The 18322-nt window shown below is 33.9% G+C and overlaps 2 protein-coding genes across 7 annotated transcripts in view; one reads left to right on the plus strand and one right to left on the minus strand.

Moving 5' to 3' along the window:
* tunar (TCL1 upstream neural differentiation-associated RNA) overlaps window positions 1-15299 on the minus strand; it is a 30450-nt gene extending 15151 nt beyond the window's left edge. Inside the window, exons 1-2 of one of the 3 annotated variants that reach the window (NM_001416148.1) lie at window positions 15252-15299; window positions 10293-10515 (exon numbers count right to left, since the gene is read on the minus strand). In NM_001416148.1, coding sequence (NP_001403077.1) covers window positions 10293-10304 — 12 coding nt within the window. In that variant the 5' untranslated portion in view covers window positions 10305-10515; window positions 15252-15299. Of the gene's footprint in view, window positions 1-10292; window positions 10517-12196; window positions 13177-15251 lie in introns of those variants that run through there. The other 2 variants (XM_087288445.1, XM_087288446.1) reach the window with 2 other exon arrangements.
* zgc:136872 overlaps window positions 1-18322 on the plus strand; it is a 413995-nt gene that overhangs the window by 253430 nt on the left and 142243 nt on the right. The gene's annotated exons all lie outside the window — the stretch shown is intronic.

Below are 18322 nucleotides of genomic sequence, written 5' to 3' on the forward strand. Positions count from 1 at the left end.
AGGAACTGTTACTATTTAAAGTTAGGTAGGTTTAAATCCCCAAAATTGAGTGCTGGCTAACAGGTTAAGTAATATTTGTTTTAGATTGTCTCCTGGAAAAATCACTGTTATACAATGACTTGCCTAACTACCCTAACTTTACCCTAATTAACGTAGTTAAGCCTTTAAATGTTACTTTAAGCTGAATAGAAGTGTCTTGAAGAATATCTAGTCTAATATTATGTGCTGTCATCATGACAAAGATAAAAGAAATCAGTTGTTAGAGATTAGAAATGGTGTATGTTTTCTTTTTTGTTTTCCATTGACATATTTTCTGAGAATGAGCCTCATCCATCTGTGCATTAATGCAGGTTTTGTCCACATTTGTTTACATGCATAATGCATTAGAAACACCAATACTTATTTTTGAATAGCAGATGGAATGTGTAGAGAAAGCCAGACACTATATAATATTGTTTTATTTGATTGATTTATTTTTATTTTGATTAAAGGGATGAATGGTGTTTTTTTATTGATAAAAGCAGGTGGTGGAATTTGGTAACACACTTGTACACTTTGCTAAAGTAAAATAAATTCATTGTCAGAGTATGGAGATTTATTTTGGGTTTTAAAGAGTTCTGGAATCGGTGGGTTTACCTAACTAGCTAACTACAACACTGTTTTTACTCATTATACAATTGTAATGCCATATACAGTTGAAATCAGATTTTTTTTTTCCCTCCTGTGAATTTTTTTCCTCTTTTTTTAAATATTTCCCAAATGATGTTTAACAGATTCAGGAATTTTTCACAGTATTTCCTATGCTGTTTTTTCCTCTGGAGAAAGTCTTATTTGTTTTATTTCGTCTAGAAGAGAAGCAGTTTAAAAAAAAACAAAAAAAAAAAACATTTTAAGGTCAATATTATTAACCCCCTCAAGAAATATTTGGTTTGGATAGTTTACAGAACAGACCACTGTTATACAATGACTTGCCTAATTACCCTAACTTTACCATAATTACCCTAGTTAAGCCTTTAAATGTCACTTTAAGCTGAACACTAGTGTCTTGAAGAATATCTAGTCTAATATTATGTGCTGTCATCATGACAAAGATAAAAAGAAATCAGTTATTAGAGATTGGAAATGGTGTATGTTTTCTTTTTTGTTTTCCATTGACATATTTTCTGAGAATGAGCCTCATCCATCTGTGCATTAATGCAGGTTTTGTCCACATTTGTTTACATGCATAATGCATTAGAAACACCAATACTTATTTTTGAATAGCAGATGGAATGTGTAGAGAAAGCCAGACACTATATAATATTGTTTTATTTGATTGATTTATTTTTATTTTGATTAAAGGGATGAATGGTGTTTTTTTATTGATAAAAGCAGGTGGTGGAATTTGGTAACACACTTGTACACTTTGCTAAAGTAAAATAATTTCATTGTCAGAGTATGGAGATTTATTTTGGGTTTTAAAGAGTTCTGGAATCGGTGGGTTTACCTAACTAGCTAACTAAAACACTGTTTTTACTCATTATACAATTGTAATGCCATATACAGTTGAAATCAGATTTTTTTTTTTCCCTCCTGTGAATTTTTTTTCCTCTTTTTTTTAAATATTTCCCAAATGATGTTTAACAGATTCAGGAATTTTTCACAGTATTTCCTATACTATTTTTTCCTCTGGAGAAAGTCTTATTTGTTTTATTTCGTCTAGAAGAGAAGCAAAAAAAAAAAAACTACAAAAAAAAAAAACATTTTAAGGTCAATATTATTAACCCCCTGAAGAAATATTTGGTTTGGATAGTTTACAGAACAGACCACTGTTATACAATGACTTGCCTAATTACCCTAACTTTACCATAATTACCCTAGTTAAGCCTTTAAATGTCACTTTAAGCTGAATACTAGTGTCTTGAAGAATATCTAGTCTAATATTATGTGCTGTCATCATGACAAAGATAAAAGAAATCAGTTATTAGAGATTAGAAATGGTGTATGTTTTCTTTTTTGTTTTCCATTGATACATATTTTCTGAGAATGAGCCTCATCCATCTGTGCATTAATGCAGGTTTTGTCCACATTTGTTTACATGCATAATGCATTAGAAACACCAATACTTATTTTTGAATAGCAGATGGAATGTGTAGAGAAAGCCAGACACTATATAATATTGTTTTATTTGATTGATTTATTTTTATTTTGATTAAAGGGATGAATGGTGTTTTTTTATTGTTAAATGCAGGTGGTGCAGCTTGGTAACACACTTGTACACTTTGCTAAAGTAAAATAAATTCATTGTCAGAGTATGGAGATTTATTTTGGGTTTTAAAGAGTTCTGGAATCGGTGGGTTTACCTAACTAGCTAACTACAACACTGTTTTTACTCATTATACAATTGTAATGCCATATACAGTTGAAATCAGATTTTTTTTTTCCCTCCTGTGAATTTTTTTCCTCTTTTTTTAAATATTTCCCAAATGATGTTTAACAGATTCAGGAATTTTTCACAGTATTTCCTATGCTGTTTTTTTCCTCTGGAGAAAGTATTATTTGTTTTATTTCGTCTAGAAGAGAAGCAGTTTAAAAAAAAAAAAAAAAAAAAACATTTTAAGGTCAATATTATTAACCCCCTCAAGAAATATTTGGTTTGGATAGTTTACAGAACAGACCACTGTTATACAATGACTTGCCTAATTACCCTAACTTTACCATAATTACCCTAGTTAAGCCTTTAAATGTCACTTTAAGCTGAATACTAGTGTCTTGAAGAATATCTAGTCTAATATTATGTGCTGTCATCATGACAAAGATAAAAGAAATCAGTTATTAGAGATTAGAAATGGTGTATGTTTTCTTTTTTGTTTTCCATTGACATATTTTCTGAGAATGAGCCTCATCCATCTGTGCATTAATGCAGGTTTTGTCCACATTTGTCTACATGCATAATGCATTAGAAACACCAATACTTATTTTTGAATGGCAGATGGAATGTGTAGAGAAAGCCAGACACTATATAATATTGTTTTATTTAATTGATTTATTTTAATTTTGATTAAAGGGATGAATGGTGTTTTTTTATTGTTAAATGCAGGTGGTGCCGCTTGGTAACACACTTGTACACTTTGCTAAAGTAAAATAAATTCATTGTCAGAGTATGGAGATTTATTTTGGGTTTTAAAGAGTTCTGGAATCGGTGGGGTTACCTAACTAGCTAACTAAAACACTGTTTTTACTCATTATACAATTGAATGCCATATACAGTTGAAATCAGATTTTTTTTTCCCTCCTGTGAATTTTTTTTCCTCTTTTTTTAAAAATGTTTCCCAAATGATGTTTAACAGATTCAGGAATTTTTCACAGTATTTCCTATATTGTTTTTTTCCTCTGGAGAAAGTCTTATTTGTTTTATTTCGTCTAGAAGAGAAGCAGTTTAAAAAAAAAAAAAAAAAAAAAACATTTTAAGGTCAATATTATTAACCCCCTGAAGAAATATTTGGTTTGGATAGTTTACGGAACAGACCACTGTTATACAATGACTTGCCTAATTACCCTAACTTTACCATAATTACCCTAGTAAAGCCTTTAAATGTCACTTTAAGCTGAATACTAGTGTCTTGAAGAATATCTAGTCTAATATTATGTGCTGTCATCATGACAAAGATAAAAGAAATCAGTTATTAGAGATTAGAAATGGTGTATGTTTTCTTTTTTGTTTTCCATTGACATATTTTCTGAGAATGAGCCTCATCCATCTGTGCATTAATGCAGGTTTTGTCCACATTTGTTTACATGCATAATGCATTAGAAAAAAAATATTACGTATTTTTGAATAGCAGATGGAATGTGTAGAGAAAGCCAGACACTATATAATATTGTTTTATTTGATTGATTTATTTTCATTTTGATTAAAGGGATGAATGGTGTTTTTTTTATTGTTAAATGCAGGTGGTGCAGTTTGGTAACACACTTGTACACTTTGCTGAAGTAAAATAAATTCATTGTCAGAGTATGGAGATTTATTTTGGGTTTTAAAGCATTCTGGGATCGGTGGGGTTACCTAACTAGCTAACTACAACACTGTTATTGAAAACACTTTAATGTCAATATTATTAGCCCCTTAAGCATTATTTGTTTTGGATAGTCTACAGAACAAACCACTGTTATACAATAACTTGCCTAATTACTCTAACTTTACCCTAATTAACCTAGTTAAGCCTTTAATTGTCACTTTAAGCTGTATAGAAGTGTCTTGAAATATCTAGTCAAATATTACTTACTGTCATCATGATAAAGATAAAATAAATCAGTTATTAGAGATGAGTTATTAAAACTATTATGATTAGAAATGTGCTGAAAACACTCTCTCTGTTTAACAGAAATTGGGCAGGGCTAATCATTCTGACTTTAACTCTATGTCCAATATTTGATCCTAAGCCATCTCTGGACAAGTGAACGATTTAACCTTTTCCCACTTGAATTATTTGAGGCACATGAATAGTCTGAAGACATTAACCTGCTCTGACAGTGTTGCTGTAGGCATTGATCTGAAATAAACAGCCCCGGCACAAACACACTCACACTCCTGAGCAAACGCATGTCAGATGAAACTGTCCGCCAGCAGCGTTCACGTCTTTCTGTGAGGTGTTTAATGGATTTCAGTCTAATGTTGCAGAAATAACAAGACTTGTAACAATCAGAAAAGGTTGTTTGCAACTCACAAATTATATGAAGAGTCATTGGGAAATATCTGACTACTGTACTTTTGACTTACATGCATGACGAGTGTAATCAAACTCAATTGTTTTCAGCTGACTTAAATCACATTAAGGGCTCTATTTTGACGGTCCATGCGCAAAGTGCAAAGCGCAGGGCGCAAACGCTTTCAGGACGTGTCAGAATCCACTTTTGCTAATTTAAGGATGGAAAAATCCGCTTTGCACCGTGGCGCATGGTCTAAAAGGGTTGAGTTTATTTTCTTAATGAGTTATAGGTGTGTTTTGAGAATAAACCAATCAGAGTCTCATCTCCCATTCCCTTTCAGAGCCAGCTGCATCGTGCCAAGAGTGCATTTGCTATTTCCATGACGTAAAGTAAGTGTGAGTGGAAAAACTGAGCATTTCACAAGCAAGAAAACCAACCCAAGTTCATTCTGAAAACGTAGTCCCGCAGACGTTTCTGGAGACAGTGGAATACGTCCCAGGAGGTACGTACGGCTGCATTTATTTTTTCAAGCGAACGCTACGGGGTGGTGTGACGCTGTTCCCTTTTGCGCTTGCTGGCCGGCCGGTCGACCAATACCTCCTTGTGGAGGGCTTTCCCGCTGCAACTCGTTTGTCCACTCAGCTCACCGTGTACGTCGGCAGGCTCGAGATGCGGAGAGGAGTTGACCACGGCGATCGGTTTCGAGTCCGAGAAGAGCGGTTCCAGCAATCAGGTAAGACAAAAACAGAATCCCAAAAATTAAGTGAACGAGTTTCGTGACAGGGTGAGAACGCGGTGAAATCCGAAAACGCGGTAGGAAAAAAAAAACAGGGCTTTTCTTTTTTTGGACGGTTTTTGGAAACTGTTGCTCGGGTTTAGGGAAGTGAGCGGGCGGGCGGGTCGATCGGTAAAATTGGTTGGGTTCAGGGAAGGAGGAGGGCGGGTCAGCCGATTGGCCGGTCGCGCAGTCAATCATCCGGTCAGTCGGACAGCGGCATCTGGTGAGAACAGCGCGGCCGCGAACTGCACTCGCGAGAGGCGTATGAGATGCAAAAAAGCGCACAACATCGGCCTCTCGCGGATTCGCAAAAACAAAAACTGCAGCCATATGTACCTGCTGGGACGTATTCCGCGGCCTCCAGAAATGTCCGCAGGACTACATTTACACAATGAGCCTGGGTTGAAGAAAACAGTTAAACAGAGCATCTGCAGTGCGTAAATGAGAGATAAGGCATCTCATGATCTACTATCACTTTCGCTCTCATGGATAGGGGAACCTTGTACGCACAGATATCAATTAGCCTATAAATATTTTTTTTTTTTTGCGTTTGTTAAGCGCAAATATTCGTTTCAAAACTATTTCTAAATTCAGTTCTAATTTCCAGCAAACCAATAAATGAACAACAATAACCAAGTGTGTTCAAAAACCTGAGTTATATCCTAAAACACATGCTGTGCCCCATATGGTCTAAAACCTGACAGGTGGGCAAATCTAAGCTTGTTTTTAATAAAACAAATATAAATATGGATATAATAAATAATACTGCTAATAATAATAACATTATACAAAAGCAAATTGTTATGAATGAACTGAAAAAGCCTCCCGAGATGAAGAAGACATGAAGGCAGTGTTTTTTAAATTTATGTAGGCTAGAAACTAATATGTTTTGTAATATTTTAATCCTTTATATTCATATCCTATATATATCCTTATTATATCCTATATATATATCCTTAATATTTTAATTCTTTTTCATATGTAAAGATATTTTCGTATTGCTCTACATCTTGTATGTATTAAGCAGTGTGTAAGCGAGGCGCACAACTAACTTGCTCTGCGCTGGACAATAGACCGGCTTTGTTCTGGTCTATTGAAAAATCTATTGTAGTTTCTCAAAATAGCAACGCGCCAGCAGTGCGCCTCAGAACACTTTCCTTTATAGACCACATATGAGCGCAAATGCATTTGCTATTTAAACAGCGTGGCGGAAAACGTCAAAACGACTCTCGCGCCAAGCTGAAACTAGCAAACGACAATTGTGTCGCGCCTTGCGCCACATTGCGCCGGATATATGATAGGGTCCTAAATTTGCATGAGTAACACTTTAATTTAAGTGACAATTCTCACTACTTTTGAGTTTAAGAAAAGCACATTATAAATAAAATGCATTACTGATACTATTATTATTATTAATTTTTTGTTTGTTTGTTTTATTGAAGAAACAAGGTTGTATACTGTAAAAAAAAAAAATAGAAATCTTACATTTTTGTCTTATTTCTAGTCCAAATATCTAAAATCGGTCACACTTTATTTTGATGGTCCGTTTGTTGAATTTAAGTTCGTTACAACTAATTCTCATTAGATTATAAGTAGACTGTTAAGTTAGGGTTAGTGTAATGTACTTGCATAGTTTCTTATAGTCAGTTAAATGTCTGTTAAAGAAGCAGAATCAGCAGATTTAAGCAGACAGTCGACTAATACTCAAATGGACCAATAAAGTGTTACCAAAAATTCTTTGGAACACTTTATAATAACTACACACTATAAATCATTCATTAAGCATTAGCAAATAGTAAATTCATTATCTGTTAAGCATTAACTCTACATTAATAAGTGTTAGTAAACAGTTTATAACTGCAGCTATAAATGCTGTATTCTTGACTTACAAACATATTTATAATGTGTTTAATAATTATATTTTCATATTTAGTTAATGATTTATTTTTCATTACTAATTTAAGTATTCCATTATTTACAAACCCTTTGTATTTCAGAGTAGTTGAGGGTTTGTAGGATCATTCAGAATTAGTTAATAAATGATTATTGAACTATTGAAATCAACGTTTATATGTCTTATTGTTCAGGCATATATTAATGGTTACTATATGTGTTAATAAATGCTTTATTAACTCAACTTCATCTAGTTTTGTGACCTAATCTAAAGTGAGGACTATTAATGCTTTATAAATCCCTTATAAATGACAAATAAAGGCTCAGTTCAATTCTAAACAGGAAGAATGACATTATTCATTCCTATTCATTTAAAGATACCCAAATGAAACTATACTTCAAATGACAAATAAAACTTTGCAACCTGATCTAAAATAAAATCACTGTAGAGTTTAAACACTGCATCTTATTTTATTGTTACATTATTATATTGTTGTTGTTGTTTTATCCAGTTTTATGTCATATTTTGGCACTCCTGTTATTCAGCAATGATTAAACTTTACAGTAAATTTACTTTTTAGAAAAGATTGTAAAGATTATAGTTCATTTTATTCTGAGCCTTTAATTGTCATTCGTAAGGGATTTATAAAGCATCCTTAGTCCTCACTTTAGATTAAGTCCAAAAACTGCATGAAGTTGAGTTAATAAAGCATTTATTAAGATATTAGTTTACTATTAATATATGCCTGAATAATAAGACATATAAACGTTGATTTCAATAGTTTATTAATCGTTTAGTAACTCATTCTGAATTATCCTAAAAACCTTCAACTACTTTTAAATAGAAATGATTTGTGTAAATAATGCAATACTTAATTTAGTAATGACAAATAAATCATTAACTAAACATGAAAATACAATTATTAAGCACTTTATACAGGTGCTTATAAGTCAAGAATACAGCATTTGTAGCTGCAGTCATAAACTGCTTACTAACGCTTATTAACGTAGAGTTAATGCTTAACAAATAATGAATTGACAAGATGCCAATGCTTAGTAAAGAATTCACAGTGTGTAGCTATTGTAAAGTGTTACCAAATTCTTAAATTAGGAAGTATTTTCTAGACAAGTAATAAATATGGTCATGTTTTCAGAAATAATCAGCCAAAATAAAGTGAGTTTTTCCCTCAAAACTTTTTGACATAAGATTATTTTGCCTACTCCACTGGCAGATTATTTAGCTTGTTTTAAGAAAACACTCACATATTTTTGAAATCAAGAAAATATTTTTTGCTTGTCTAGAAAATGCTTCTTAATTTAAGGTTTTTAAATATTTGGACTAGAAATGATCTTAAAGCAAGAAAAACTTTTTGGCAGTGTAAAGACTTGGGTAAATAAATTTGAATAAGCTTTTTCTGTATTATCACTCATGCATATTTTATTCACTCTTATTTTACAGTATTTGAATGCATGCATGAAATACATTTCAAGTTCTCTCAATGAGCACGAAACTTGTTCCTACTTTTGCACTTTAGGTTTAGGAAAAGCTCATTATAAATAAAATGCATTACTGATACTATTATTACTATTATTATTATTAATTGTATTTTGTTTCATTGAGGAAAGAAGGTTATACACTGCAAAAAAAAAAAAAAAAAAAAAAAAACGTGTCTTAACTTCTATGTTTTTGTCCACATACATAAAAATTCTTAAATCAAGAAGTATTTTCTAGACAAGTAATAAATATGGTCATGTTTTCAGAAATAATCAGCCAAAATAAAGTGAGTTTTTCCCACAAAACTTTTTGACATAAGATTATTTTGCCTACCCCACTGACAGATTATTTAGCTTGTTTTAAGAAAAGACTCATATTTTTGAAATCAAGAAAACATTTTTTGCTTGTCTAGAAAATGCTTCTTAATTTAAGGTTTTTAAATATTTGGACTAGAAATGATCTTAAAGCAAGGAAAACTTTTTGGCAGTGTACAGACTTGGGTAAATAAAATTGAATAAGCTTTTTCCGTATTATCACTCATGCATATTTTATTCACTCTTATTTTACAGTATTGGAACACATGCATGAAATACATTTCAATTTCTCTCAATGAGCACGAAACTTACTTTTGCACTTTAGGTTTAGGAAAATCTCATTATAAATAACATGCATTGCTGATACTATTAATACTATTATTATTATTATTATTAATTATCTTTTGTTTCATTGAAGAAAGAAGGTTATACACTGCAAAAAAAAAAAAAAAAACCTTGTCTTTACTTCTAGTTTTTTGTCCACATATATAAAAAATTCTTACATTAAGAAGCATTTTCTAGACAAGCAACTAAGATAGTCTTGTTTTCAAAAATTATCAGACAAAATTAAGTGAGTTTTCCCCATGAATCTTGTTTTTATTTAGACATACATTAATTTTACTTCATTGGCAGATTATTGTGCTTGTTTTAAAGCAAAACATATTATTTATGAAAACAAGACAGGATTTTTTCTTGTCTAGAAAATGCTTCTTAATTTAAGAATTTTTATGTATGTGGACAAAAAACTAGAAGTAAAGACAAGTTGTTGTTGTTGTTTTTTTGCAGTGTATAACCTTCTTTCTTCAATGGAAACAAAAGATAATTAATAATAATAATAATATTAATTATTATTATTATATAGATATTTGAAATAGAAACAAGGCAAAAAAATCTAAGCTAGAAAAGTATTTTTTTCAATGTACAGACTTGAGTAAATACATTTAAATAACCTCTTTCTGTAATATCACTTTTGCTTATTAAATTCACTCCTTTTTAACAGTATTTGAATGCATGCCTGAAATACATAGACTTCTCAAAAGTTCTCTGGATGAACGTTAAACTCATTCCTTCTTTTGCACTCGGTCAAACACCTCTGGATCCTAGCAGACGGGAAGGATCTTACCTTGCACAGCATCAGGAGAAACTTCGCATCAGACATGCTGGTCTTTCTGAGACGCGCAGACATCCCTGAACACTCAGACAGTCCGTTCCCATCATCCTTCAGCTTTCAGGGAGATCCCGAATCACGGAGACAGGCTGCGCGTTCCTACGTTGAGTCTCCAGTGTTTTCCTGCCCAGTTTCATCTCACGTGTTCACGAGCCGTCATGAGCTCCTCTCTCCTCCGCTTTTCACGAGCCAGATATAAACAGATGAGGAAACGGCGGGTTAATTTAATTAGCCAGAGCTTCATTCGTAAAAATTAAAACAATCTTTTTTTCCATCTCAGTCTGAAAAAAAGACAACATTATGTTATGAAATAGTCACTCTGAAATCATTTAAAAAATGAGTAGCTTTCTCTTGTTTCTGTTTTGTTTCTGCTCAATCTATACAATTTCTTGAGGACAACACGTTTCTTTCCATCACAGTTTTTGAGAATTCTCAGTCTAAAGATTCTAAGGTCCAACATTCTGTATATGAGATATAAAGCCACTCTCAAATAATCAAACTCACACAAAAATAACAGCTTTATATTCTGCTTTTGTTTCTGCTCAATCCATGTGAGCTTATTGAGAAATGCACATTTGGAAATATTCCTCAAAATTCCAGAAGCACTTTTGAAAATTGTCAATCAGTCAATGAGGATTCAGTCTGAAGACTTTCAGTCTACAAAAAAAAAGGCAAACTTCAGTCATGAGATATAAAGTCACTCTTATAAAACCCAACAGCTTTCTCTTCTGTTTTTGCTTCTGCTCAATCCACGCGACTCATTGAGAAATCCACATTTATTCATCTTCATCAAAATTCTTAAAAGCACATTTGAAGATTTACAGAACAACAAGAAGGGAACTTATTTTAAAATGAACAGCTCTCTCTTTTGTTTCTGCTCAATGCGTGCGACTCCTTGAGGAAAACGCTTTTCTTTCCATCACAGTCTTCGAGGATTCTCAGTTTAAAGATTCTGAAGATTAACAATTGTGTTGAGATATCAAGCCACTCTTAAAAAACTACCAGCTTTCCCTTCCGTTTTTACTTCTGCTCAATCCATGCGACTCCTTGAGAAATTCATATTAAGAATTCTGTTATGAGACATAAAGTCACTCTCAAAAATAAAATTCCCCAAAGCAAACAGATTCCTCTTCTGTTTTTGTTTCTGCTCAATCCTTGTGAGCTTCTTGAGAAGTTTGTATTAAGAAATCTTGATCAATCCCTGAAAGCACTTTTGAAGATTTATTAAACAACAATTAGGGAGCTCATTTAAAACTTCAGAATATAAAGTAAAAAAAAATAAATGAACAGCTTGTTTCTTTTGTTTCTCTTCAATCCATGTGCCTCCTCCAGCAAAATGCTTTTCTTTCCATCACAGTCTTCAAGGATTCTCAGTCTAAAGATTCTGAAGATCCAACAATCTGTTTAGATATAAAGTCACTCTCAACAAAACGAACAAGCTTTTCTTCTGTTTTTGTCTCTGCTCAATCCATTTGAGGGTCTGGAGAAATGCGAATTAGGAAATCGTCCTCAAAATTAACTTTTGAACATTTTCCATCAGTCGTTAAAGGAGTCGGTATAAATATTCTCAGTCTATAGAAAAGCTAAAATTCGGTTTTGAGATATAAATTCACTCTCAGATAATAAAAATGAACAGCTTTCTCTTTTGTTTCTGCTCAATCCACGTGAGCCACTTGAGAAATCTGTAATAGGAAATCTTCATCAGTTCTTAAAAGCACATTGAAGATTTACTGAACAACAAAAAAGGAGCTCATTTAAAGAATATCAAGAATATAAAGTTACTCTCAATAAATAAATAAGTAAGTAAATAAATAAATAAATAAATAAATAAATAAATAAAACAGTTATCTCTTCTGTACCTGTTTTTTTTCTTTCGGCTCAGTCAACACGACTCCTTGGAAAATCCATATTAAGAAATCTTCATCAAAATTTCTGAAAGCACTTTTGAAGATTTATTGATCAACAAAAAAGGAGCTCATTTAAAACTTCAGAATATAAAGCCACCCTCAAAACAAACAAACAAAAAAATTAAGAGCTTTCTCTTCTGTTTCGGTTACTGCTCAATGAATGCAACTCCTTGAAGAAAACCCTTCTCTTTCCATCTGTCTTTCAGGATTTTCAGTCTAACGATTCTAAAGATCCAAAATTCTGTTGATATATGAAGTCACTCTTAATAAACCAACAACCCCAAAATGAACAGCTTTCTCTTCTGTTTTTGCTTTGGCTCAATCCACGTGAGCTTCTGGAGAAATGCGTATTAGGAAATCTTTTAAAGATTATGAAGTCACTTTCAAAACAAACAAACAAATGAACAGCGTTCTCCTCTGTTTCTGTTTATTTTTTGTTTCTGCTCAATGCATGTGACTCCTTAAGAAAAAAAAACACTTTTCTTCCATCACAGTCTGTGAGGTTTCGACAGTTCCTAGAGTCTGAGAATCCCAAATTATGTTATGAGATATAAAGCCACTCTCAAAAAAATGACCAGCTTTCTCTTCTGTTTTTTCTTCTGCTCAATCCATGCCTTGAGAAATCTTCATCAAAATTCCTGAAATACCTTTGAATATTTACTAAACAAACATGGAGCTCATTTAAAACTTCAGAATATAAAGTCACTTTCAAAACAAACAAACAAAAAAAAAAATCAGCTTTCTCTTCTGTTTCTGTTTCTGCTCAATGCATGCGACTCCTCGAGGAAAACACTGCTCTTTCCATTTGTCTTTCAGGATTCTCAGTCCAAAGATTCTGAAGATCCAAAATTATGTTCAGATATAAAGTCACTCTCAAAATAAAGCCCCCAAAATGAACAGCTTTCTCTTCTGTTTTTGCTTCTGCTCAATCCACGCGAGCTTTCAGAGAAATTGCTATTAGGAAATCTTCCTCAAAATTCTCGAAACACTTCAGATTATGAAGTCACTTTCAAAACAAACAAACAAATGAACAGCGTTCTCCTCTGTTTCTGTTTATTTTGTTTCTTAATGCATGTGATTCTTTGAGAACAATGCTTTTCATCATAGTCTTTGAGGATTCTAAAGATCCAACATTCTGTTGAAATATTAAGTCACTCTCAAAAAAACTGAGAGCTTTCTCTTCTGTTTTTGTTTCTGCTCAATCCACGAGACTCCTTGAGAAATCTGTATTAAGAAATCGTCCTCAAATATTCTAAAAGCACTTTTGAAGATTTATTGAACAACAAAAACGGAGCTCATTTAAAACTTCAGAATAAAAAGTCACTCTCAAAAAACAAAATGAGCAGCTTTCTTCTTTTTCTGATTCAGTTTATTTTGTTTCAGCTCAATGCTTGCGACTCTTTGAGGACAACGCTTTTCTTTCCATCACAGTCTTCGAGGATTCTCAGTTTAAAGATTCTGAAGATCCAAAATTCTTTTGAAATATAAAGCCACTCTCAGCAAAACGTCCCAGCTTTCTCTTCTGTTTTTGCTTCTGCTCAATCCACAAGACTCGTTGAGAAATAAATACTAAGAAATCTTCCTCAAAATTCCTAAAAGGACTTTTAGAGATTTATTGAGCAACAAAAAAGGAACTCATTTAAAACTTCAGAATATAGTCACTCTCAATAAATGAATAAATAAATAAATAAATTATAATAATAAAAATAAAACGGACAGTTATCTTTTTTGTACCTGTTTTTTTTTATTTTTTTGCTCCTGCTCAGTCCAAGCGGCTCCTTGAGGAATTCAAATTAAGAAATCGTTCTTAAAATTCCTGAAAGCACTTTTGAAGATTTATTGAACAACAAACAAGGAGCTCATTTAAAACTTCAGAATATAAAGTAAATCTCAAAACAAAAAAACAAAAAAAAAATGAACAGCTTCCTCCTCTGTTTCTGATTCAGTTTATTTTGTTTCTGCTCAATGCTTGCGACTCTTTGAGGACAACGCTTTTCTTTCCATCACAGTCTTGGAAGATTCTCAGTTTAAAGATTCTGAAGATCCCCAAATTTTTTGGAACATAAAACCACTTTCAGCAAAACCTCCCAGCTTTCTCTTCTGTTTTTGCTTCTGTTCAATCCACAAGACTCGTTCAGAAATCCATACTAAGAAATCTTTCTCAAATATCCTGAAAGCACTTTTGAAGATTTACAGAAGAACAAAAAAGGAGCTCATTTAAAAATTCAGAACGTAAAATCACTCTCAATAAATAAATAAATAAATAAATTCAAATAATAAAAATAAAATGGACAGTTATCTTTTCTGTACCTGTTTATTTTTCTGCTCAGTCCAAGCGGCTCCTTGAGAAATCCATATTAAGAAATTGTTCTTAAAAATCCTGAAAGCACTTTTGAAGATTTACTGAACAAAAAAGGAGCTGATTTAAAACTTCAGAATATAAAGTCACTCTCAAAACAAAAAACAAACAAAAAAAAATGAACAGCTTCCTCCTCTGTTTCTGATTCAGTTTATTTTGTTTCTAATCAATGCTTGCGACTCTTTGAGGACAACGCTTTTCTTTCCATCACAGTCTTGGAAGATTCTCAGTTTAAAGATTCTGAAGATCCAAAATTCTTTTGAAATATAAAGCCACTCTCAGCAAAACCTCCCAGCTTTCTCTTCTGTTTTTGCCTCTGCTCAATCCACGAGACTCATTGAGAAATCCATGTTAAGAAATCTTCCTCAAAATTCCTGAAAGCACTTTTTTTGTTGAAGATTTACAGAAGAACAAAAAAGGAGCTCATTTAAAACTTCAAAATATAAATTCACTCTTAAAACAAACAAACAAACAAAATGAACAGGTTTCTCTTCTGTTTCTGTTTGTTTATTTAGTTTCTGCTGAATCCATGTGCCTCCTTACGGAAAACACTTTTCTTTCCATCACAGTCTTTGAGGATTCTCAGTCTAAAGATTTTGAAGATCCAACATTCTGTTGAAATATTAAGTGACTCTCAGCAAAACCTACCAGCTTTCTCTCCTGTTTTTGCTTCTGCGCAATCCACGCGACTCCTTGAGAAATTCATATTAAGAAATCTTCCTCAAAATTCCTGAAAGCACTTTCGAAGATTTACCGAACAACAAAAAGAAGCGCTCGTGTAAAACTTCAGGTGTTGAAAGAGTCCTCAATCTGCACATCTGTGAGATGAAAACTAGGACATGTTCTGCCTCGCAGTGCTGAATGCGATGTGAAGCCCTGAGCGAGTGTTATCAGAGAGAGGATTGTATCCCGAAGAGGCGAAGGCTTCCCCTGATTCCCTCCAACTCGCATATCAATGCAGCGCGGGGTTGCCTGGCAACCGTCTCCGGACCGCCACACAACGCCTGGCGACGAGAAGCGTTTATGACAGCGACTTTATGAGGGGGAGGCTCTCCGTCGCTCCTGCGTTTCTGTGCTTTTAATACTCCTCCAGTCTGTCAAGCTGCGTGTGTGTGTGTGTGTGGGAGAGAGAGACCTGAAAACTGACACAAACCCGCCCTCAGACACCCGCCACAGTCTCCTACCCAGCATTCTCTGCTCCCTGTGGATATACAGTACCGCTGCCATTGACAAACACATCTGAGTGTGCGTGAATCGCATTTCTGTAAATGTGTTTTTGACAGACTCTTTGATGATGTGTTTTTTCTCTTTAACTAGTAAATAAAAGAAAAGAGAAAGCTCTCTTTAGAAGTCAGGCGGGCAGCGATCTGTCAGTGTTGGGTAAGTTACTTTAAAAAAGCAATAGATTCAGATTACTGATTCCTACTGAAAAATAGTCATTTAATTACATCACTAATTACTTCCTGAAAAGTAATCAGTCTACTTATTACTGCTTTACTTTGACCTAGGACTGGACAATAATTCAATATCAATATGCAGTTGAAGTCAGAATTATTAGCCCCCCTTTAATTTTTTTTACATTTTTTTAATATTTTCCAAATTATGTTTAAAAGAGCAAGGACGGGGCGAGGCAGTGGCTGTGGTGTTTTTTAGTTGAAATAAAATTTTTACATGTTTTCCATGCAAACTGCTAAGTGCTGCAAATCGCATGCACAAAATAGAGAAGTGTCGCAAGGGTGCGTAGAAAGGGCAGAGAGTTCTGAGATAGGACAGGATGTATGAGCTGTGTAAGAGCCGTGTGTGTGCTATGAGGAGACATTTGCCTTAAAAGGTCGTCTGTTAAGAGAAGATGCATGGAAGGCAAAAAAGAGGAAGTTATAGTAAACAACTGTGGTATAAAAAGGAAGTGTCTCTGAAAGAGAGTTCAGAGTTTCTGTGTGGAGTTTGCATGTTCTCCCTGCCTTCGCGTGGGTTTCCTCCGGGTGCTCCGGTTTCCCTCACAGTCCAAAGACATGTGGTACAGGTGAATTGGGTATAGGCTAAATTGTCCGTAGTGTACGAGTGTGTGTGTGTGTATGTTTCCCAGAGATGGGTTGCGGCTGGAAGGGCATCCGCTGCGTAAAACTTGCTGGATAAATTGGCGGTTCATTCCGCTGTGGCGACTCCAGATTAATAAAGGGACTAAGCCGACAAGAAAATGAATGAATGAATAAGAGCAAGGACATTTTCACAGTATGTTAGATAATATAATTTCTTCTGGCGAAAGTTTTGTTTGTTTTAATTTGGCTAGAATAAAAGCAGTTTTTAATTTTTAACACCATTTAGGAACAACATTATTAGCCTCTTTAAGCTTATTTTTAATAAAAACAAATTTTAATATGTATATAATAAATAATACTAAAAATATCAAAGCTGCTGCACTGGCTAAATCAGTCGTCTGATCTCGGAGCGCTGTTGCCGTACATTGATATCACATGTGACAGTCCAACGCAATCTCACGGCAATTCGTAACTTTTTGATTTAGTGGCTAATTCGTATGAATTTGTACGATGTAATTCGTACAGTATAGTACGATTTGCTCATCACCCAATGACGGTTGGGGTTAGGGGTGGGGTTAGGTGCCACACCTCCTTTTTAAAATCGTACATTTTTGTACGACTGAACTCGTACGAATTAGCCTCTAAACTGACAAAACGTAAAATGCTTATGTTTGAGATCAGGTTGGATAGTCACATGGCGTCGGCAATCAATCCGGACTAAATTTCTAACCGGTATTCATCGCTTTAAGAACGCACCTAATATTTTGCTATATTTGTTTCAGTGATTGAGTCAGTAACTCACTTGAATGAATGTTCAGAGTTTTGTTAACATTTGTGAATGAAGGATTCAGTAGTTCACTCACTCACTTGTCAATACTGAATACTTGGTTGTTTTAAATAATTGGTTAATCAATAGTGTCACTGACTTGTTTTCTTGATAAAAATGCCAAAATTTTCTTCAGGTAAACAAAGAGAAAACTGAAATGATTGTGTTTTGGAACAGAGATGAGGTTCTCAAGGTAAATGCGTACCTTGGCTCTAAAGGTCAAACAACAAAAAATAAGGTCAAGAATCTTGGTGTGACTCTGGAGTCAGATCTGAGTTTCAACAGTCATGTCAAAGCAGTCAGTAAATCAGCATACTATCATCTCAAAAACATAGCAAGAATCAGATGCTTTGTTTCCAGTGAAGATTTAGAGAAACTTGTTCATGCTTTTATCAGCAGCAGGGTGGATTACTGTAATGGACTCCTCACTGGCCTTCCCAAAAAGACCGTTAGACAGTTGCAGCTCATCCAGAACACTGCGGCCAGGATTCTGACCAGAACCAGAAAATCAGAGCACATCACACCTGTCCTCAGGTCTTTACACTGGCTGCCAGTTACATTCAGAATAGATTTTAAAGTATTATTACTGGTCTATAAATCACTAAATGGCCTAGGACCTAAATACATTACAGATATGCTCACTGAATACAAACCCAACAGATCACTCAGATCATTAGGATCATATAAACTAGAAGTTCCAAGAGTTCAGTCAAAGCAGGGTGAATCAGCTTTCAGCCACTATGCCCCTCGCTGCTGGAATCAGCTTCCAGAAATGATCAGATGTGCTCCAACATTAGGCACATTCAAATCAAGACTGAAAACACATCTGTTTAGCCCGACAGATTGCGCCAGTT

The sequence above is a fragment of the Danio rerio genome, chromosome 17, assembly GCF_052040795.2.
Source record: "Danio rerio strain M-AB ecotype USA chromosome 17, GRCz13ab, whole genome shotgun sequence".
Classification (NCBI taxonomy): domain Eukaryota; kingdom Metazoa; phylum Chordata; class Actinopteri; order Cypriniformes; family Danionidae; genus Danio; species Danio rerio.